At 31.8% G+C, this 23,680-nt stretch overlaps 1 protein-coding gene and 1 long non-coding RNA gene across 2 annotated transcripts in view; both read right to left on the bottom strand.

Moving 5' to 3' along the window:
* Positions 1-10,704: 10,704 nt before the first annotated feature.
* LOC146995108 (uncharacterized) lies at positions 10,705-16,559 on the bottom strand. The gene is made up of 2 exons (XR_015043549.1): positions 12,093-16,559; positions 10,705-10,982 (listed from the first exon to the last, which is right to left on the bottom strand). It is a non-coding gene; the product is annotated as an uncharacterized LOC146995108 (long non-coding RNA).
* A 145-nt stretch (positions 16,560-16,704) lies between these two features.
* The window catches only part of tsu (40S ribosomal protein S12 homolog tsunagi), a 33,489-nt gene continuing 26,513 nt past the window's right edge, over positions 16,705-23,680 (bottom strand). Inside the window, exon 6 of the mRNA XM_035354665.2 lies at positions 16,705-16,859. Coding sequence (XP_035210556.1) covers positions 16,814-16,859 — 46 coding nt within the window. The 3' untranslated portion in view covers positions 16,705-16,813. The remainder of the gene's footprint in view (positions 16,860-23,680) is intronic.

The following is a 23,680-nucleotide window of genomic DNA, read 5'->3' on the forward strand; positions in this document are numbered from 1 at the left end:
GCAGAGGAGAGAGACTATTCAAACAGATGAGAATGCTGATTTGAAAGGGGGAAGAATGTTATTGTTCTGATATCCCGTTTAGGGTGAATAAAGCATGTAGGTCCATTCAAGGGAAAGAATGTAAACAAAATAATGTTCGCAAAAAGCAACTGAGTGGTCTTTTGTGTGGGAACAGCACCATATGTACAATGACAAGGCCATCCAAACTACTATGTACAATGACCATTAAAAGAAATATTTTATTTTTAGTGCACCTAAACGCCGCACCCGCTGAAAATTTTAGTTAAAACACTTAAATGTTGCGGCGTTTCTTCCTGAAATTACGGTAATCATTGAGCATATTTTTTTTAAATTTGGGGGCAGCAATCTTAGGAAAGTACATGGGCAGCCAATAACCTATTCATATTGGCCATCACCTAATCAGGCACGCCTGGACGGGGATGTCCAGAGACGTTTCGCATGGTGCAACTTCGTCATGAAACAGAAAGAAGTCCAGTTAACATTCATGGCAAATATAGTGTAAACGGATGAGGCATGTTTTTCGTGGAATGAAATGTCCAATAAACAGAACACCTATTACTTGGCACTGGAAGATCCATCATGTTCTGCCAAAGTTCAACATCAAATACGGTTTTTGATTAATGTTTGGTGTGGAATTTATAATAACAGGCTAATCAGCCTAATATTTACCACAGTATGTTAATCACCACACGATATTTAGAACTTCTGAAAAACATAATATCCAATTTTGTTGAGAATCTGCCATTGCTTAACTCCATAATGGATGGTTCCAACAGAACGGCACGCCTGCACACAAGGTGTCACATGTGAAACAGTACCTGATGGAGGAATTCAAAGAACGAGTAATTGGATATAATGGTTTTGAAGAGTGGCCTCCACAATCACCTGACCTAACTCCAATGGACTTGACTCCATTCCTGTGGGGATACCTCAAACAGCAGGTGTGTGCAACCTCTCAACAAACATTGCAGGAGCTTCAACAACATATTACAGATGCTTATGCAAACGTGCCACCTCCTATGCTATAACATGAAGTTCTAACAAGGGTCCAGATGCACACTTCAGCTGATGGAGAGAAGTTTGAACATAGGAAATAAAGGTCGGTTGTGATAAATAGTAACTTTTTTCTAAGATCGTTTCTTCGCGTCACAGTGTAGGAAATCTCGAACAAATAAATGCGTGTTTAAAACATTCTATTCTTAACATTCATGTCCAAGAAATGTCTTATCGTACCAAATTGACGATCCTCTATAACTTTATAATTCACTTTTTCTTCCTGTATCGTACCGCTTTCAAGATAGGGACGCTAACTCTGCCAGATGGCACTGTAAGCTATCTCATCTAGCAGAGCACGGCCACTTTACCTAAACACCACTTTTTATGACTATAGCTGTAGCCGTTCGGCAGTTAAACGGAGCAAGCAAAAAGAGAGATGCAGAAACTGCATGTTAAAGCAGTCCCTATATACAAAATTCAAATGTTCTAAGGCTATTTGTTTTTGAGTTAGGCGAGATACATACGTACAGATATCATGAAAAAATCTCTTTTGAATCCATTTTTAATACTTTTTGGGGGAAAAAAGTGTCCTTTATTATGTCCATACATACAAATGTCATGCGAAAACATCATTCAAAATGGATTCGAGATATCAGATTTTTAATGGAAAGGAAAAATAGATTCATTATGTCAATCCTAACAACCAAATGCTTGAGTGTCTCCAAGGTGAACCAGGTTTCTCTAGTGCAATGGTTCTCATCCATTTTTGCCCCCATTCATCCCTTTCATAACTGCGATATTATGAATCCCCTTCTCCTTTCTAAAACTCGAAATATACATTTACTTAAATTTAGATTATTTTTTAATGTGTTTTATAAATTAAACAAGACAAAAAATGGAAAATGTTGATAAATTCCAAAACTTGAATAAAAGGCAGTTTTTTTATTCTTAAACTGAAACTAAACACTTAACAGGTAAATTAAAGACTGCCCGCGTCCCCCCCTGAAACTATGAAATTCTTCCTTCGCTGCGAACCTCTTGTGTAGTGGGACCAAAAGGGCATAGTCAGACAATCCAGCATTACAAACAAGAGTTTGTATAAAGCAAAAAATGTTCAGAATACACTGAAAGAAACTTCAAGAATATTTTCTAACATGACAGTGCTAGCTTACATGTGCAAGATCAGCCCAGAAAACTAGAGGCATTTGACTTGGATTCCTATATTAATCAGATGTTGTTGCTTTTTCAGATTAGCTTGATGACGATTTTTTCTAAACAGCCAATCTTCCTTGTAAGATCTGTGTGTTGTCTGAGAGCTGGCCAAATATTAAAATTTCTGATGGAAAGTATACTGAATAAATGTATATTTAATTTTGAAAGCAAATAGGTATCTTTTAGTTGCTCAAACAAGGCTGTCATTTTTATACATGCTAACATCAGTGACCTCCACTTTTAAAAAATATTTTCAATTCCATTCATAACACTGCAATATGTCTGATAATCTTAGGAGTATTAAACTAGCATAATATACAGACTATTTCCTCAGGGCATCTTTCCTCATACAGTAGAACTGGACTTATTTTACTCCTAAAAACAAAAGTACAACAGGTAGAGGGGTTTATTTATCCTTTTTTGATTGTCTTCTTTAGGGTTCTGCAACTCAAGTTTCTCTTCCATTTTGTTCTAGTCAATTCTGAAGTCTGTAGAAATGTTAACAATTTTATGCAAAGGACAGACTTTTTAAAAATAAATAAATATATGAAGGTAAGGTGAAAAGTTTTCAGTTTGATCCAGAGATGGCACTCCAATCAGCAAAAATTGATGTTTCTTGCCTGGGAATACATGTCATTAGTTCATATGACCAGTTTCAACTTGTTCTCTCAAGCAGTTTGTTTACATGAATTTTTGCAATGAACATCTTACATTTTATTCATTAAAATGGATAAACTTGAATATTGTGTAGTCATATTTTATTTTATTTTTTAATATGGATGTACTCCTAAGGAAATTCATCCAAATTTGACAAAAGTTTATGGGGACTCTGCTCCTTCCATGTCAACTGTAAAAAAGTGACAGTTGAATATAAATGTGGTCACACATCCCTCAAGGATGACCTATATGAAAGACGGCCAAAAACCGCAACCACAGTAGAAACCATCGAAAAAGTGCATGTGTTGGACGATAGGCAAGTGAATGTAACTGGAGATATCGGAAGAAAAGGTACGAAACATCTTGCCCAAAGAATTAAGGCCCGTCTACATGTAGCGATTTCCTCAGCCGACTTGGCTGGCCGACAATATCTGAGATAGCTCGCCTGTTCACACAGAACAATTTTCTCGTAGGTACAAGAATTCACTCAGTCAATCACTGTGAAAGGAAGTATTACCGCCCTCTACAGCGTCATACTGTCTACGATTTGTAAACAAAGCTTACGGTGTTGTCAAATAGCCAAAATAATGAATAACTATTTTACTTTAAATTGCTACTATAGAGTCTACGATTTGTAAACAAAGCTTACAGTGTTGTCAAATAGCCAAAATAATGGATAACTATTTTACTTTAAATTGCTACTATAGATACAGCTACAATTTTGAACTTAGCTACTGCTACTGAAGGGGGGGGGAAATGCATTTGGACCAGAAATTGGATCAAACGACGAGAAATTCATGGTGCTTTCGTAATACCCTGTCCTGGGTATTACGAAAGTTGTGTGTTGAAGACACGGTACAATTCGAAAAGTATTTATAGATGATGTCGCGTGATTTTTATTTTTTTAAATTAAATTTAGTTTGAAGAAAAATTTTTAAAAAATATGCTTTTCCTTTGTGTACCGAGTACACAGATTACTCCTTTTTTTATTTATTTATTTTTTTAAAAAAATTTCATTTTCTGGCCCTCCTATTTGTGCACTTAAATCTTGAAATAATAAAATAACCATGTTTCAGAAAAAATAAGTAACTACTGTGCTTTAAATCAAAACCTTTAGTAATGAATAAATAGACAATAATCTCATAAATATCAAACCAGTACGAGTAAAAAATAGTAATAAAGAATAAAGATTACTACATTACAAAGCAACAGTGCAAAAATTTCAAATAAGAAATATCATAAAGGTGCAAAATCTTAAGTAGTATATTTATTAAACATTAAAAAACTAATATCAGCATAATTAAATAACTAATAGTCTGAAAACTATGATCATATGACTCTATCAGTTAATCAGCTAATAAAATTTAGCAATATTGTATTAAATTGGGCTGTAATTTGTTTTCGCAAAACTCTGTTAACACAAAACTCAGCTTGTGACTTTCTTTTGAGCTGGTAACACGTGCCAACGGCCATTCGAAAAATAAAAAGAAAGGCGTTAAAATTCAATAAACACCACACCCGTAGGCGAAAAAATAAAAAGTGACTTTTAAGTCATGCAGATCGAATTTAGTGATGGAGAAAAGAAATAAAAAAGTCCTTGCACGTGCAGAAAGTCCAAACTTAAGGTGGAGGATCGAACCTACGAGCTCAGTGTTTGGAGAAAACCTGCTCTGCTCTTTACCACTGAGCTATGATCGCTCGTGTAGAAGGTGTTGGAAAAGCTATGTACTTCGTCACCTGATTAACTCCCATGTTAGGTTAAATCAATGAGTCTCTGTGCTGCTTTAAATTGGCCCGTAATTTCTCGACTGGAGAATTTGCTTTTTGAATTTTTTTAATACGTAATTTTTCAAGTAGTTTCTGAATATTTTCATCTAGTACCCATGACATGGCATCATTAATAATTTTTGGAACTTTTCTTGGGGGGGTTAAAATAATGTTCACCCCAAATAGAAAATATTTGAATATATAAAGTAATGGGGAAGACAAAGCTTACCAAAATAAGAGAATCCCTTAATTTTTTATTTTTAAAATTTACATTACTCGTGTCCCACAATACAGGATTTTCTGTATAGAAATCTATTAGTTGAAAAATTTAAGTTTCGCTCCAATGAAATGCAGCCATGTTTATTATTCCAAATGAGGAGAAAAGCACGTGATCACTCAAAGCAATCTCATTGGCTAGAGACTTCAATTCTATCGTACGCTAGTGAGCAGAGAACAACAGTTCTGAAATCGCTGCAGAGAACATGACCGATTTTTGGCACATACGCAGATCCTTAAAATTGTTGTTCTACGAGAAAGTAGGCCGAGAAAATTGCTTCATGTAGACAGGCCTTTAGGGATACAAAAGCTCTGTGCAAAATGGGTGCCGCATTTGCTGAATGCCAATCAAAAGCAAATACGCAAACGATTTGGGGAGCAATCTTTGGACTGATTCAACAGAGATCTGATAGATTTTGTGTGGTGATTTGTCACCATGGATGAGACATGAGTCCACCACTATGTGCCAGAAACAAAACAGAAGTCCAAGCAGTGGGTTGAAGCCAGTGGTTCAGTGTCAAAGAAAGCAAAGTCGATCGCATCTGCTGGAAAGGTCACGGCCAGTGTGTTTTGGTATGCAAAAGGGATCCTGTTGATTGATTACCTATCAAAAGGCAGACTAATTATAGGTGACTATTACTCCAATCTTCTTGACCAGCTAGATGCCAAAATTCGTGAGAAGAGGCCTGGCATGAAGAAGAAAATAAAATCATCTTTCACCAGCACAACACACATGTGCACAAGGGTAATGGGAAAACTTCAGGATTTGGGGTACGACTTGCTTGGCCATTCTCCTGATTTCGGCCTTATTCTCCTGAATCGGCACCCTCAGACTTCCATCTGTTCCCAAACTTGAAGAAATTTGTTTCTGGGAACTGCTTCAATGAAGAAGTTGAGAGGGTCATAAATGAATATTTTCACAGCCTTCTAGACTCTCACTTCCAGGAAGAAATGCTGATGTTGGAGAAAAACTGGACAAAGTATGTTGAAATCAAGGGAGATTATGGAGAAAAATAAAATCATTTTTAAACTGAAAGTCTTTCATTGTTAGGCTGAATTGCAGTCTTTCATTGTTAGGCTGAGAACCTTTTACCTTACCCTTGTATGATTTCAGTCATTTGTTTACTGATATTTTAGGATGAATCTTTGCAAATGGTGATAGAGTATTTAAGGGGGTAAAGATTGTTTTGTCTGGTTAGAAGTAATGGCTACTGTCGTTTTGGAATTCCCCAAGAATTATCATGATCAACTCTTGAAGGAGCTTACTGTGCAACATTATAAAGCCTTAAAAAAAAAAAAAAAAAAAAAAAAAAAAAAGGATGGTCAGGACTAGATCACAAAACTCTATGAATTAAACTTCAGATTGGCTACCCACCTGTCCTACTCCCCAAATGACTTCTTCCAAAGCCTAAGGTGTTCAAAAATGAAAAATTCTTCTTTTGAATGTCTGTCATGCATATTTTGCAGGCTTTAATAAAAGCTATTTTTCCAGTAATATGAAAAAAGAGCAAACTTGAAATTAGTCCCTCAATGAAGACTACATTGGTAAATAAAATTAATTTTTCCTAAAAAATGACATTCAGCCTGTTTTTTATCATGTTTATCAAATTACCTTAATATTATAAAAAAATCACAGATTTTTTTTCAAACTAGTATTTACAGAAATGTTTTTAAAAATGTTATAAATAATTAATTAATTAAAAAAATTTATTAATATTATGGAGATAGGAAGTAAGAAGGAGTCGCCCTAAACAAGTTTCTCCGTACCCTGCTCTGAAGCACCGGCGATCCCTACGTGGTGACCAAAACATTGGGTCATTTACCATTGAGTTCTATGGGATTTGACGCGTTCGGGTGTAAATATTTTGTAATTACGTCGCAAATATACATATAAATGTATATATTTTCTTTTTCTACAACACTTCAGAGTCCTAAGTATGTGAAAACAACATATTTTTAAACAACATTTCATTCTGAACGGAATTAAATGCTATACTTTTCACAGGACAGTTTTCTCAGAATGGTTTAATTTGAATGAAATATTTTCACAAGTTTTCGTTAATTACATTAGAAAAAAAAATTAAGGTAATTCGATTTTATTCAGTTAAGATACAAAAATTAAGATCAAAGTTTATTGCATTATTAATATTAAAATTATGCATTATTTCTTTTCTATTTATAGAGCTTCTTCCTAAAATACTTTCTTAAATATGACATGATTTTTTGGCATCTGAGGCATCTTTTAAATCGAAAAATGTAAGTCAATTTATAATTAATGCTCTATTCGGTTCATTTTAAATTAGAGAATTATTAGGAATTAGCGAAATACTTTAAATAAGTATTTTGCTAATTCCTAATAATTAAATAGGTATTAAATAGTATTTGACTTTCTCTGAACATTTCTGAAAGGGAATAAAATAATTTTTTTTTAAGTATTATTTAAAACTTGTAACTGAATTATTATAAAATGTAAGGGGAATAATTCTTTTAATTATACTTATCAGATTTTTTTTTTTTTTACCCTTCATTTCAACAATACATATTCCAAAACTCTTTATTACGTTCTTAAGTGCGCATCTCATAGCATTTGCTTTACAATACCTTTTAACAGATTGCTTTCTAATATGAACAATTCTTGCTTAAATAGTTTTATAATGTATTTGTCAACAGGATTTCAATTTATGTTTACAACTCAATATTAAGGTTATTATATATTTAGATAACATTTATAATCATTATAAATTAGATACATTTAATCATTAGATTTCTTCACAGTACTTTCACAGTTGCTTATAAGTGAATAAATTCTTCATTTCAAATACATTTATAAATAATTTAATGAATATTTAAGTATTTTGTCAAAGGCAGATACATGCTTTTTGCAAGCACATGCATAAATACCCATACATATTTCCTATTTTTCATTTCCGGCATGTGCAAATCTTTCATTTCTGTGCATTCACTATATTTTTCGTGTAAAGTAATTTACACTAATTTAGCATACACCCGAAAGTTTTACATAAAAAATATATATGAATATAATTTGAATGAAAATTATAAGTATTATTTTTAATACCCACTCAAAGGTCAGTTTTTCTTCAAAATTCCTCCACGATGACATCTCTCTCTTTAGGCAGATAGCCCTTGCATGCGTTACTCTATTTAATAAAAACTTAATCTGACCTATGAGCCTAATTACAAATATTTTAACATACATAATTTTATATTTACATTTAGCCATCAAGTTTCAAACTTTTCAAATCTTTTAGAAAATAAATTTTGGCAGATCTCTTTTAGCAATTTTACACAGTTTAATAATTCTTTGATAATATAATAAATAATAACTATCCAATTCACATAATTAACCGTATTGTCATCAGATCGCAATCTTGATTGCCTTACTCTGCATAATAGCTTCATTTTTTTTTAAAACAGTTAAATCAACTAATTGATCTAAATTCACTTACCTGAAATTTTCATACTGTGAGGTAATCCAGAAGGTAACAATATACACAGTATGTTGATATACCAATTTATAACACTTTTTCATGTCTTGAAACTTTCAAAAATAGAGGACCACTACTCAAGTATATGTATTGAATAACAAAGATTTTTCATTCATAATTTTTTATTACATTTAGTAATCAGCTAAACATGTTGTTAAATAAAATTTTAAATAATAGAGAGAAAACTTTATTTTTTCACTTAAAACTAACTCTATTAATCACTGACCATGAAATAAGATAAGTTTTGTGTACAACTGACGCATAGATACTGAGCTATTTACAACATTTTTGCAAAAATAAAAGTACCTTATTTGCAAATATTGTTTAATAATTGCTCTCATTAAATGTAAAATGTGATTATGCACTGGATCAGTTTCAAGCAAATGTTCATTTAAAGATGTGAATAGGCTTTGTCCTTCCAGTTTACTTAATACTAGTATTTCTACTCTTAAAATGCTGTGTTTGTGCTTAATAATTTTTCCACCATTCAAGTTCAAAAAATACCTAAATCCTTCTTCACAGGATTTGCAAATTTTAAAAACATCAATTGATGGATAAACTAAGTATCCCTTACTTTTATAAGAAATAAGCGATTTGTAGCAGATAGTAGACTGATGCCCATATAATGCACTTACACAGGAAGCACATTTAATCTTTGCAGAAATTCTGTGAACAACATAACCAGCTATGTAATAAACTATTTGTTCTGCACATAAACTTAGCATTTGGATGAAACATGTAATCGTGTTCTTCTGGATTAATACCTATAGGTGACGAATTATCATCATCTTGGAGACGATGTTCCATTGATGTCAAATTAATAGTTTGCTCAGGCGAGATAAAGCTGCTGATATTAAGTATTGGTATATTTGCCTGAGGGAGGCAATTACTGTTGGAGGAACTTTTTAACTCTGCTTTCACTAACATTTTTTTATAAGCGGAAGAAAACTGTCGAGCGGTTGGATTGTTATTAAATCCACCGTAGAGTCTAACACAGGAAAAAAATAACTCTAGATGATCCTGGCTTAATTTATACGTTGCGATGTATTTCAGAGGTGCTTTCTCTAACAACACTAAAGAAGAAAACAAATTGATTAAGCTTTTGATGCAGATTTTAAAACCGAGAAAGCCTGTTTTCCTATTTGAATCTAACAATAATGATCCATTTCTTGCTGTTTTTAATCCAGAGATATAATGATCAGCATAGTTAAGAAATTTGAATGTAGCTTCCCAGTTTTCCAAACATAATGCTTTTTTTGCACCAGTCTGGCGAATACTCCTTGAATTCAGAATGTCAAAAAGATCATTAATAATTCTAATAAACAGAACTGTGTCTTCAGATCCTTTAAAGTCTTCCATTTTTAATTCGTTTTCACAGAACTGAATTGCATCCGCCACTGACCTACTTATAGGTTGGGCTGCCAAGCTCACTTTCATTTTCTTTTAAAGAAATTTATGTGCGAGGCTCTTATTTTGTTTCCTAAATGCAGGCCTTCTCTTTCTTGAAGATGATGCAAAGCCTGAATGTACTTCCAATCAATAAAATTATTATCAGAATTGACGATTGATTTCTTATCTCCTAAAGTATTTCTCACAAGCTTTAACATGTGACAGGGATCCAGAAATACGTGTATTTCATATTCAGCAGTAGGGTGCTTAAATGATGTTTTTAGCTGCTTGTGTTGTAAATCACAGCCTAAAATTTGCGCCATACTTAAATTTGCGGCTAAGCCGTCAAAAGTTATTGCTATAATATACACATTTGAAGAATGTAGTAATGATAAACAATGCTTCACGAGAACAGCCTTTTGGTTAGAACCCAGGCCATCAATCAAAAAATACCCAACAGGTAATTTCCAATTTTGATTTATTCCTACAACCATAAAAACTAGAGCTTCTTTTGCTAGCGGCAACGAATCATCGTTAATATTGCAACCCATATCCACATACCCATACATTTTTCCATTGTTATATTCAACATGTTGACGTATGCACATTTCATCAACAATCAGGGAGCATAGTAAGGGATGTTTACTTTGTTTTGCTTTAGCAGACAGCACATTGAGAGCTTCAGTTGTGAAACCAGGTGACCCATCAATGTGTTGGTACCATTTTGAAATAGTTCTGGGATGGGGAAGATTGCAATTGAAACATTTTCGAACATATCTATAAGCTCGTGTGGAATAAAAATACAGTGTAAGAGCGAATTTCCTCAACTCAGCTGAAATGTTTTTGGCTGGATTTCCTGTTTTAATTTTTGTAATTGTTGATTAAAGAGTTCTGCAGAAGGACCAGTCGTCATTTGCAGTACATGAAGAGCATCTTCATTTATGAATTTCTTTTGCTTTAACTCCATAATAATGCGGTTAAGATCTGCGATTTTTTTTTATACCTTCTGGTTTTCTGATTCAAAATCTTTATTTTCTTCGGGTAGCATTTCTCTTTTTCATTTGCATCTTCCCATGGTCTCTTATTTACTCTTGGAGATTCCACAGTGGCTTCCCTTTCTGCACTTCTGATCCTCTGCTGCCTCCTTATCTTTGGACCCTAAAAAAGACCAATACTTCCATTGAAAGCTGCAAACTAATCAATACAAATAGTCTTAATGGAAAATAATGTAGGACAGTAGTTCATCCCTTAATTTTACGCGTATTTACTTTAGAACTTAATAAATTTAGCCTAGGTTATATATTTACCCTCTGAAAAATGCTATGTATATCTACGTAATCATTTTAATGAAATTTGTATCAGCTGTAATGCATAACTAGTTAATCAAAGAGAGCGCTTTTTGTTAAAAGAAGGAAACCTTCGTAGAGGACTTTTTAAAGGACCATGCAGCCAGCCAGCAAGATAAGATAACTCAGTGGAATGAAATATCATTTACATGTGTAAGCGCATAGGCCAACGAGTGGCAGAATCGATTATATAATTTTTGTTTCATTTAAATTAAATTCAGATAAGATGCTTGGAAGGACACAGGAAACTAGGGCTTCATTATAATACGTACATGAAAATCTATTTTAATATTATACATATAATTAATTATTCCTGACGGAAAGATTAAGTCATTAAACTTCGTTGAACATGTACTAGTTTCTTTAAAACTGAAAAACAAAAATGCAATAGAAAATTGATGCATGTTTTAATGCACAATATTTTTTTAATGTTTTTCTTGTGTATAATGCAGATGTGACCAGTTTCACGTAGACAATTATACATGAGATCTGACTGATTGCTGGCTTTATTGATTATCAGCTTCGGAAGGGATGCCTTTGTGGAAAACATTTTAACAGAGAGTAACTATTATATACATAACATTTGAGGGCAGCCTTCTCCACGAAAACATCCTCCTAATTGGTATATAGCCCCTCTGTAACTAAATTAGTCTTCCATATTATTTTAAAAGATTTTCTGAAAAAAAATATCTAAAGGAATCGCTTTTCATAGTCTTAGGAAGGTTTATCCTCATGAGAGGTTCATTACATTTTATAATTATAAAAATGCACTGTACTTTATTATAATGCATTTAAATATATTAACTCGGATATTTTTAATATTTTCGACTGGTTCAGAACCAGTGATTTAGAAAATTGCATGCAGTGTTTAATTTAACTATAAATTTGAGAAACATTAAATTTTATAAAATTATGAACTTACATTTTGGTAATAAGATGGGAATTCTTTAAAAATAGTTGGGACGGCATCATTCTTTAAAAGAACACGATTCATGGATCTGTCAAACATCTCTTCTTTAAAATGACAGGAACAAATTCTTGAACTGGATGATGGATTCCAGTCTTTCCGTCGAAGGGCCTTAACCCAAATTTCTCTTCGTTTTTCTTCTTTTGGAAATCTAAATAAATATGAAAATATAACTTAATCTCTTAAATAATAATAAAAAAAAAAAAAGAATGGGGCTTTTAAAATATAAAATTTCGTTTTAAGAGAAAATTATTTCTTACTGAAATTTTAGTTTAAAATAAATAAAAGTTTAAATGTATATTACATAAAAATGCTATAATTTAATTCTAAATTATGAAAAATATACATGATTTTCAATATAAACGTTAAATGCCAAAGTGTAGTTCTTAAATATTACACTACACTGCTATTAAGTTATCTTCATTCATTTTATCCGTCTATATTTTCTTAATTAATTAAAATCTATCATATAATAAAAAATGAAATTAAATCTTTGCTTACCTGTGAAATGTTATGCCTGGAATCGGCTTTGAAGATCTGTTTGTGCACCCATAAGCACAGCAAGCTCCCATGCTGAATACTCTTTAATACACGGTATCAGTATTCAATTCCTTTGCTGTCACTGGTTCTCAATTTGTCAGAGAAATCTTTAATTCAGGAGAGAGTTAATTGAGACTCGAAAATTTCGTCACTTTTTAATTACGATACTGAGAGCAAATATTGTAAAATGCTCCAGTTAGCCATTCCTTGTCTATGAATGAGACCTGCGTACGTTAAGAAGCCAGCATAAAACTCGAATTTCCAAGAAAAAAAAGACTTGCGTGGGAAACATTTAACAATCTGGAATCAATAAGAGGACCATTCATGATCTGACCTCCTTTGGCAGGATATACAAATGTTTTCACCTCCGATTACCCTATTTTCAAATTCTGAATAAGCTGTCTTGATGATGTAGCACGTTCGCATGGTCACATCATCTTGACCGCACATGGTACTTCCGCCAAATTCGCAAATGTATCCCTCTTCTGTTCCACACATTTGTGTAAAACTGTACATAACTTTACACAAATGTGTGGTTCCAAATGAAGGGAAAGCTAACTTGTCGTGTATTTTATTAATTTTGACAAGGATTGCAGCATTTGATGGTAATTTTATTTTTAATTAACCCAAATAAGTAAAACGTGTAAGCCCAAAGTGATTATTTTTCAGATATATAAAATTAAAACGATGGGTTTAAAATGAGCAGCAGTAAAGCCTCTTCTCTAAAAAATTTTAAAAGGTACATGTTACAATAATATATGGATGTGAAAAAAAATTTGTTTTATTTAAAACATTTTGACGTTTGGAAAATAAAATAAAAGTAGCGAATACTCTATCAAAGGTATTGAAAGACGTATACAATTTTAAATGTACCGTAAGGTATTTTTCATTCTTTAAGCATAACATTTTTCTTAAAATCTATATTTTTGTAGTGCAACAGCTTAGAATTTTATAAAACAAATTCATAATCAAAATCGCTGTTGTTAGTTATCGAAAAATAATCAAGATGTGATTTTTGCGTAAATGTCAGTAAACTATACAAATTGCTATTATCCATCACACTATGAATGTTTCTTTCATGCGAGAGTGTCCCTTTTTCGATTTCTATGGAACTGTCGTGTGTCGAAATACTATCAGAATCTTGTCAAGCGAGCTTCTGAATGTAAACAAAGAAACACCCCGTCTGGTGACCCAAGCTTCAAAGCAGTGCTTCACTTCTAGCGCAGAATGGCCCCTCCTCCCTTTCCTACCTCCATGATTAATATGATTAACTTGGAACTTTAAAATGCTCATATTGAAATTCCTATATAGTACATATAATGAATTTTTGTTACATAAAAAGTAAATTTAAAAGATATTTACTTTTTAATAACCCACCTAAAACATAGCTTTTATATAAATGAAGAAGAGTGTCCACGCATTGTCTTTCATACCAATCTACACTCCTATTCCAATCTTGATGAAATTTTACACACTTAACTGTCAAAACAAAAGGAATGTTACTGTTTACATAAGATTTTCTCAAAGATACAGGATCTGTACTTTTTATGTATATACATATTTTATGCTAATTTAAAAACCTTCTGATTAAAAACTCTGCGATTTAAAAGCTTTGTGTACTCTGCAAAGTGTGAGAGATTAATGTTTCAATTTAATCAGAAAACTTGGCAATATAAAAGAAGTGTGTTGCTACTTGGGGAAACGTAATATATTTGCCTTTAGAAACAAAGAACAGAATAAATAAATTCATGAATCTAAAAGAAGTGTGTTGCCAGTGCCCAAATTAAAATATTTTTTAAGTATGTTATCATTCAGCAAAGTGTTAAATATCTCATTTTTCTTTTAAATTTGTTCTACTATTAACTAAGCAATAAATGCAGATTCATTTCAGTTATTATTAATTACTGGCTGGGAAAATGAAATTACATTACAATCATGTACATATATAACGAAGAATGTCCGTTTGTGTGTGTGTGCCATTTCATATAAATTTACACTTCTATTCTGATCTTGATAAAATTTTGCACGCTTGACCTTCAAAACAAGAAGGTCACTGTTTACCTACGAAGTTTTCGAAACCACCCCACCAGATCCAAACTCAGGGCGTTTATATTAGAACGGCACATTTCCAACATTCATCTTACACACATATCATAACTGACTGGTCTGTATTCCCACTATCAGTGGAAGTCATACATGCTATGGAAGGAATTCATAATTAGTTTTTTAACAAAAAATAAATATAAATTTTTCTACATAGTTTCAATTTTGAAATCACATTGCCATGTTGTGTACCTACTCTCAGTTCTAACTAAAATCGTGAGATGGCGATATGTTTCTTTACATTTTAGAACTGTGTAGAACATTTAAAGCAGAATTTAAGTGCATACTGAATTGGTTTCTTACAAATATTTAAAAAATCATGAAGAAATTGGCCAAAGTGAATGGTTATTTTCTGAAAAATGACAAAAAGAATAACAAAGCAAAACTCTTCAATAACTCATAGTTGCATTAGTGTATCCATAATGGCAGCATTATCGCCTTTTCAGCCACAGATCCAATAATAGATATACAACAAGCTGTACATTGCTCTGACATATTTTTTAAATGCTCTTTGAGCCCCTAGGAATACTGTCACAAGCTCACTTTCAAATAAAGGATCTCCTATCATTATTATATAACATTGATCTCCTAAAGTTGTGGAATGGAACAAAGGCTCACTGTGAAGAATCTATTGCTGAACATAATAGAGGCCACCATATTCACTGGGTATGCCACAGTTGAAGATACATTCATTCTGTTCATACCTAGAGATTCAAATGTGCCCTTTGATCTTAAGGATTTGCAGTTTTCTATTACGTTTGCATTTCTATGGTTACCAACAAGGTACACACGCAATCACTTTGTGTGGCAGGTATTAACTTGGAAGCACCATATTTTTCGCATTATACGTGGCTTGCTCAAAATTGGCATACCAGATAGTTTGTTTGTTTATGTTCAAGCTGGGCAAATGAGAAACACTATGTACTTTCAAGCTTTGCTAAAAAAAGTACAAAGAAACTAATTCTTGTTTTCTATCTGAATAACACCTAAATTTTATCTGACCTAGGTAAAATTTTTCACATTGAACCAAAATAAGAGAAAAATCACTGTCTACATAATTAACCCTCTCCGTCTAAATGAAGCCTCTTCACTCTGTTACAGAGTAAGCAATGCCGCACACTTCAGCTGATTCTAAATAATGAGCATATTAATTCTAATAAACTACACTATTATTCAACTACTATTAATGATTCACACACAAAAGAAAAAAAAATTCTACTGATAAAGGTAAGCGGCTTAACTGTTAAATACAGCAGATTTTAATAAAAAATATGGATATATAATATTTTTTCCACATAATTAAAAATGTGAAAATCTATCCTGATCACATTCTTCAGACAGATTTATCATACAAATATATTCTTCCATCAGAAAATTTACACACAGCCATTTTGAAGGAAAAAAATCCTTTCTTCATTAAAAAGCGCAGTTCATTCGTTCACTTGAAATGTATCAATCCTAATAGTCAACTGATGAACAGAACAATAAAATTAAATAGAAGATAAAACTTTTACTAATTTTTCTTCAATGTTTCAAACATATTTCAAGCATTCAATAATAATAAATTATGTTTAAAATCTTACATTTCATATTTATTACAGTTTCATGTGCATTTATCTCTTTTGCTTACCATTTTAACCATTTATTTTTGAACAGGAATACTAAAATAATATCAAATATAAAACAAAATAAAGGAATGTATGTACTTAAAAAATACATGTGGACATTTTAAAGTTATGTTTATTCATCTGCATTTGTTCCAAACAGTTGCACATAAACTGTGTTTAGTGTATATATATATGTGTGCATGAATGTATAAGCATAAATTTATATGCATTTAAAAAGTATAAAACCAGATGTTATAGCTTAATTTTTATCTAAAAATGCATATGTTGACAATTTACTATGTTACAGTTCATACCACTTTCGAAATCAAAAAAGTTTATTTCAAACATAGAAACTGTACATTAATGGAAATGAAAAAAAAAAAAAAAAAAAAAAAAAAACACAATGAATGCAATTAAAATGTGTAATCAGCGCCGCCTTCGATCAGGAGATCTTCTACGATGTCCACGTTTCCTACGAAGACATAAAAATATAAATGTATCATACTAAAAAAATCACACATATGTAATAAAAAAACTAACCTATAAGAATATTTACCCACATTAAATAAAAGAGTTGCCAACATATGGCTCATTGGTCCTAATCCGCCCAGCTACTATTCAAAATTTTAAAAAATTGAGGTTTGGGAATGAGAAAAAAACGTCTGCAAACAGGATTATTTAAATTATGGCAAAACACAAGCTATCTAGTTAAAGGAATGGATGCCATTATGGAAGACTTTTTAAGGAAAACTAGTTTGTATTTATAATGCACATGGGAAAAATCATGTAGCCAACCTGTCTGCCAAAATTTGAACTTAGGTTGTACCACTGGTTTAGCAGTTTTGCTTTAAGTCTTCAGAAACAGGAAAAAATCATAACAGCAAGTAAATGTGACCTCTTTCCTATCAAAAGCAGGATTATCAACTAAACTAATGGCAATTCAATCAAGGTCTTAAATGGAGATATTATTATACATTTCCTGCAGTCTTCAATGTAAAACTGCAAGGATAGGATCAGTTATTTTATAAGCTATATGAGAAGGATTAACCATTCATACAGAAATTGTGACAGTTTCAGAAGAAACAATTGTGGATAAAATTTTTCATTTCACTATCCTAGTGCAGTGATTTAATAGTGTAATTTAGGGGTAACTGAAGAACCTTAAAGAAAATTTAGCTACTGACTATTAGCCGCATACACTGATGATTAAGAAACTAGCTCAATGCCAATTTAACTGAAGTTTGATGCATCTGCGGAAGCAAAATTGTCTCCCTCTCCAAATCGGTGTTTGGAGTGTGATCCACATTTGAGAGAGCTAATTCCTTCTCTTCTGATGAGATTTTGGGAAGGCAAATTTGCTACTATAACAGACACTGAAAAGGCTTTTTTACAGATCAGTCAGTGTAAAGCCTCAAGATTGAGACTGGTTTCGATTTTTTCATGGAATGAAAAAGGAATATATTTCGTCATACTAGAGTATTCTTTGGTGTCAAGAGTAGCCATTTCCTTTTGGCAGCTCTTACAGAATTCATCCCAGTACATGAATGATTTTTATGATACGGAGATGATAGCTTAACTTCTGCATAGTTACCACATAGATAACATTGTTGCCAATTCTGATAATGAATCAGAGATAATTGAATTCATTCAAAAATCTTGAGATATAATGTCTGAAAAAAAAAAAGCTAATCTTTAAAACTAGTTAGAAACCTTAAAAAAAAAAAAAAAAGAAAAAGGATACCTTAAAAAAGATTGTATTTCACCCATATTTGGCCTGTTATGGAACTGTCAGAAAGGCAACTTAACTTTGAATCTGAATTGGCTGGACAATTTCAAAATGTATGGAATAACAAAGAGAACAACTCTTACTGTAAAACAAAAAATATTTGTTCCTGTTGGGCTTGCGAGTTCTGTTTTCTTGTATCCTAAAATATTATTGCAGAACCTACAGAAAGCAGGAATTTCTTGGGATACTGAAGTTGACAAGACCACAAAAGAAAACTTTCTGAATTGGTGTAAAGGTCTTTTTCTGTTAAAAGAAATCTCCGTGCTACGATGGATACATTACAACAAGGGCAATAAAAACTTTTTTAGCATTCACACTTTCTCTGATGCATATGCTGCTGCAGTTTTCTTAAGAACTGAGATTTCTGAAAGTTCATTTATTAGCACTGAAGTCTAAAGTAGTTCCTGGTAAGTCTACATGATTCCTTATATGGAATTACTGATTGCCAAGATAGGAACCAGATTATGATCTTCTGTTTCAGATCTTTTACAATGACAAAATGTTAAAATGCAGTTTTGGACAGATTCTACAACACTTTTGTCATGGATCCAGAAGAAAACAATAAAGGAAATTAGGAAAGTGACAGATTTTAATGCACAGAAACATATTTTTGGTATAAAAAACTCAGCTAACCTTCCATCAAGAGGTTGCACTGCCAAACATTGTTTGGCTAGATGGTGGGAGAGCTCAAACTGACTCAAGAAAATTCAAGAAAAATGGCAAAAATCAAAGTTGGTTTATAATCATGAAGATATAACTCAAGAAATGAGAAAAAGTATAACAAAAACTCATTAAAGTGTATAAAATTGAAGAAATCCTCCATACTTTTTTATCGTATAGAAAACACAATAGAATATTTGCGAGGATTTTTAGATTTTATTTTAACTTGATATCTAAAGCATCATCATGCTCTTACGAGCTGTAAAAGAAATTAGCCAAACTGAACTCACCCTCTGAAAAACTGTTTAACATGAATTTCCTGATGGAATAAACAATCAGGAAAACCTCTTCATTTAGTACTTGACAAAAAGGGATTAATGAGAGTTCAAACACAGATTTTCAGGAGAAAAGATATGAAAAATTTTCGATTAATAATAGTAATATGGCCATCAAAGTGTAGAACTGTGTATATGCTCATTGCATATAAACATATGCCATATACTGTATGTATGTTATTGGATTTTACAAAATCTCAAAATGATTTTACAAGTTTTTCTTACGTGTGTTTGATACAGATGATTCACTACAACTCACCCAGAACTGAAAGCTACTTTCTTGCCTGAAGACTGAGTGAAAGACACTATAGTATTCGAAGTCATAGGTGTGAATCTCGCAGGACTACTGTATTTGAGAGTAAAAATAAAGGCCTGGATCGTTCTATTCACTTGTGCTGCACATTGTACAGTGCATATGGAGCTAATAACATCTTTAAAAGCAGAAGCCTTCTGGCTCTCATTGAGAAAATTTATAATACGCAGAGATAGACCGACCTATTTATTCTGATAATGGAAGCAATTTCGTGAAAGCTCATAAAGAACTTTTCAAAGTAAACTGGAAGAAAACAGAGGCTGAATCTACAATGATGAAAGAATAACATGGAAATTCTTTCCACCATCAGGTCTCCGCGGACAGTTAGTGGGAGCGATTGATTGTCATTTTCAAACAAATTTTGTGCAGAGTATTAGGTCAAGCTTCCTTTAATTATGAAGAACTGAACACAGTATTGTGTGATACTGAAAGTCTGATAAACTCACAATCTTTGACTGAAGATGTTAATGACTTAATTGTTCTCTCACCTTCAATGTTCCTACTAGGGAAACAAAGAAAGTAGAGTACCGGATATTGACAACATTGATGCCTCTTACATGAATAAAAGACATGTGTACCTGCAAAAATATGTGGAGATCTACGAAAAAGATTTCGACTAGAATATCTTAGCCATCTAAAACATGCTAATCTTTTTCTAAAGATTTTCAAATCATATATATATATATATATATAAAACACCATTAAAATTTAGATTTATAGCTAATGGAACTAATAATTACAAGAAAAATATAGACTATTATTTTTCAATTCAACTTAATAAAATCTGTAAATTTATTTTCAATGATTGTAACACTAATCATAACTATTGCTGGATCATTCATAATAACACTCCTGTCATTAATACCATTCATACCATTAACATCCAAAACATTAACTGTTATGATTTTGAAAACTTATATACCTCACTTCCTCTAGAAGAAATCTATACCAGTCTACTTGATCTACCAAAACTTTTCCCTAATATACTCAATATCATGACTCTTGAGAAATGGAAAACCTACCTAAAATGCACACTTTTTCATAACTACATCAAGTTTCAAAATCAACTTTTTAAACAAGTCAGAGGATTGCCAATGGGCTTACATTCCAGCACCTCGATCTGTAATATCTTTTTATTTATCAAAGAATTTAACTTCCAAAAAAATCTACAACCACAAGAGTTAAATTACTACAAACACACCTACAGATTTATTGATGACCTTATTACAATTATTATTTTGGTAAAATTGAAAACTCCGACATTTATCCGAATTGTCTTAAACTTAATAAAACTAATAATTCACAAAATAGCATAGACTTTCTAGATCTTCAAATCATTAACTACAAAAAAATTTTACTTTTTGACAAAACAAGAAACTTCAATTTCAATACTAACAAATTAATAAATTGGAACTCCAACATATCCAAAAAAGTAATTAACAATACTATAATTAATCAAATACAACGAATTAAAACTATATGCACAGATACAATAGATTTACAACGCGAAATTTTGATCCTTATCAAAATTCTCAAAAATAATCTAATTCCCTTTCAATTTATCAACCATTGCCTTAAAAGAGCAGGCGTTAAATACTCACTCTAAATTATTTAACTGATAGGGATATGATAATTTATTCCTAAACCTGAGAAGGCGGTATAAGTTGGATGACTGTCAGTTGAAAGATTTGTATATAGTGTAATTACTCAATTGTATATATTGTAAAAACCTAATTGTCTTCAGACATATACTGTTACTATACTGTTACTAAAAAAATGGGCCTATTTCCTGCCTTTAGACTGTCTACTAGCTCTTGGACAGCGAAAATGCCTTTTTCCTTTCTTAAATTCTTAATCATTGCGACACGACAATTAGCCAAAAATTAATTAATTTCCATTCACTAGTATTTTTAAAAAAATCTTAACAGACGGTCTCTCTCAGATAAGAACTCCACAAAATACATCCCTCAAGAATTCCAAGTCCCACCCACTACCATAAATTTCTTCACCCAAGTCTTACCGACTGATATAATTCAAAGCCCCTACTGCCGCTAAGAATTTTCGGACACCCTACACTTCTGAGGCAGACACGAAGAGAACACATCGCCAACTCCCCCACTAGAAAGAATGTAAGTTACTTAATACCTTTCTGGCCTTTATATCTTCATGTACATTCACTGATCTTATTTATATTATTTTCTATTTTATTTTTATATTATTTTTATATTATTTTTATGTTCTCTTTGATTTGTTTTTACAAAGTTTGCATTATTTATCTTTTTTATAATCTTCTATGTTTATTTCAACTTTACTTTGATTTCGATTTCATAATGACAATTTCCAATGTTTAATTTCCACAAATAATATAGTACTCAAATACATAAAGATGATAGTGTCGGGGACGGTTACTCGAGTTTTACAGGATTTCTCTACAGTAATTGATTTTTACTCCAAATTGAATTGACTAAAATGCTTCATGAGAATAAGTTCTTTGAGTAACAACTATTCGCGGAAATATTTGGCCTGACTAGAATTGCCGGTTTGGCTTTAACTTATAACTCGAGTAAAGACGAAACACTTTCATATTTACGTATTTTTATCAATTATTGATCATTGAACGGGAGTTGGTTTGTTCCCCTTGAAAAGTCAACTAATTTCCGATCAATAACAATAATTACATGTTTTAATTTTTACTTTTATAATTGTAATATTATTCTTCGTGATGATTTAACTCCAGTCCCCGTTAAAACATTATTAACATTTTGCTTTCAAATTACTTCAAAACATCTTTCAAAATATAACTTACCAGTATGGATGCACACTTTTAAAATAATTCTACTTTAATTAAACTTAGGAGATAATATAATCAATTAATCAATACTGTTTAGGAAATAAATTATTATATATATATATATATATATATTACTCATTATTTTTTATAACCTGAAGCATCTGCTACGATCAATAGCACGAGTTGTCAAAGTCCTACTAGGAAAAGATGGTACTATCAGCTATCAGAACTATAAAATTGAAAACAAAATTTGGCATCATCACAAGATGTATACAATTTGTTTATCCATTAGAACTGCCAGATGAGCCTGAATGTCCAATTTTGTGATACAAAGACCATAATGACTGTAAGACAAAGACTAAAATTGATGACCCTAGTAGTCATGATCCACTAGAACAATCAGAATCTTCAGCTCAAGTTACAGTTACTTGGAGTCAATGAATTGTGAAATCTGTTCATAGACTGCAGTTGTGACATGTGCGACAATAGTTTGAGTTCCTCCAGAACTAAAGGTGTGCTGAGCAAGCCTCTGACAGTTTTCATCCATTACAAACTGAAGTGAACTAGAGACAAAAAAGAAACAGGCAGACAGTAGATTCACTAACAAACAGAAGCAAAAATGAGCACCGTTTACCGTATTTGTAATTAATCTCTTTCTAGCATTTAAATTCTTTGTAAATAGTAATAAAATATGTTATTGTCTTTGTTATAAGTCTGGATTAATGCATTCTATTCCTGGAGTAACTTTAAGAATTTCCTCATCAGAGGTCCATGAAGAAAAATAAAGGCAAGTTTTACCTTTTTGAATATTATTACTGATTTTCTAAAACAAACAAAGCTAGTACAAATATTCAAAAACTGTGATTCTTTTCTCTATTCATGCTGTACATACAATGCTCATTCTTAATATAAGTATATATTTTTGGGGTAGAAACAAATGACTGAAGTGAAGCATTTATCATAATAATCCAACAGAATCCACTTACATAGCAATGTTTTCCACATTTTTTAAATCTTTTATATATAGTACAGCCTGAAAAACCTGCACATAAAAGTAATTTCTATGCAATTCCCCCTCCCCTTTAACAGTTTAATATGTAGTGTATAAAGTAAAACAGTAACATAAAAAATGGATTTTTAGTAATCTTAGATTTAAAAATAAAAGATTTTTTTCTTCACAATTACATTTTTCTGTATAAACATACATAACTAACATGGAAAGATTAAATGAAAAGATATAAATATATTGGCTGTAATTATTTGCATTTCTCAGCAAAACAAAGTCATGGCTTAAATAAAATTCTTTCCACAAACTTTTCCCTAAACTACATATTAGCCCACTATTTAAAATCCACACAGTTTGCATTCTGATAAGATTGTTGGAAGAAATAGAATTCACAGAAAACAT

Source organism: Stegodyphus dumicola, chromosome 10 (genome assembly GCF_044657685.1).
Source record: "Stegodyphus dumicola isolate Sdum_Otavi_A_Nest chromosome 10, ASM4465768v1".
Classification (NCBI taxonomy): Eukaryota; Metazoa; Arthropoda; class Arachnida; order Araneae; family Eresidae; genus Stegodyphus; species Stegodyphus dumicola.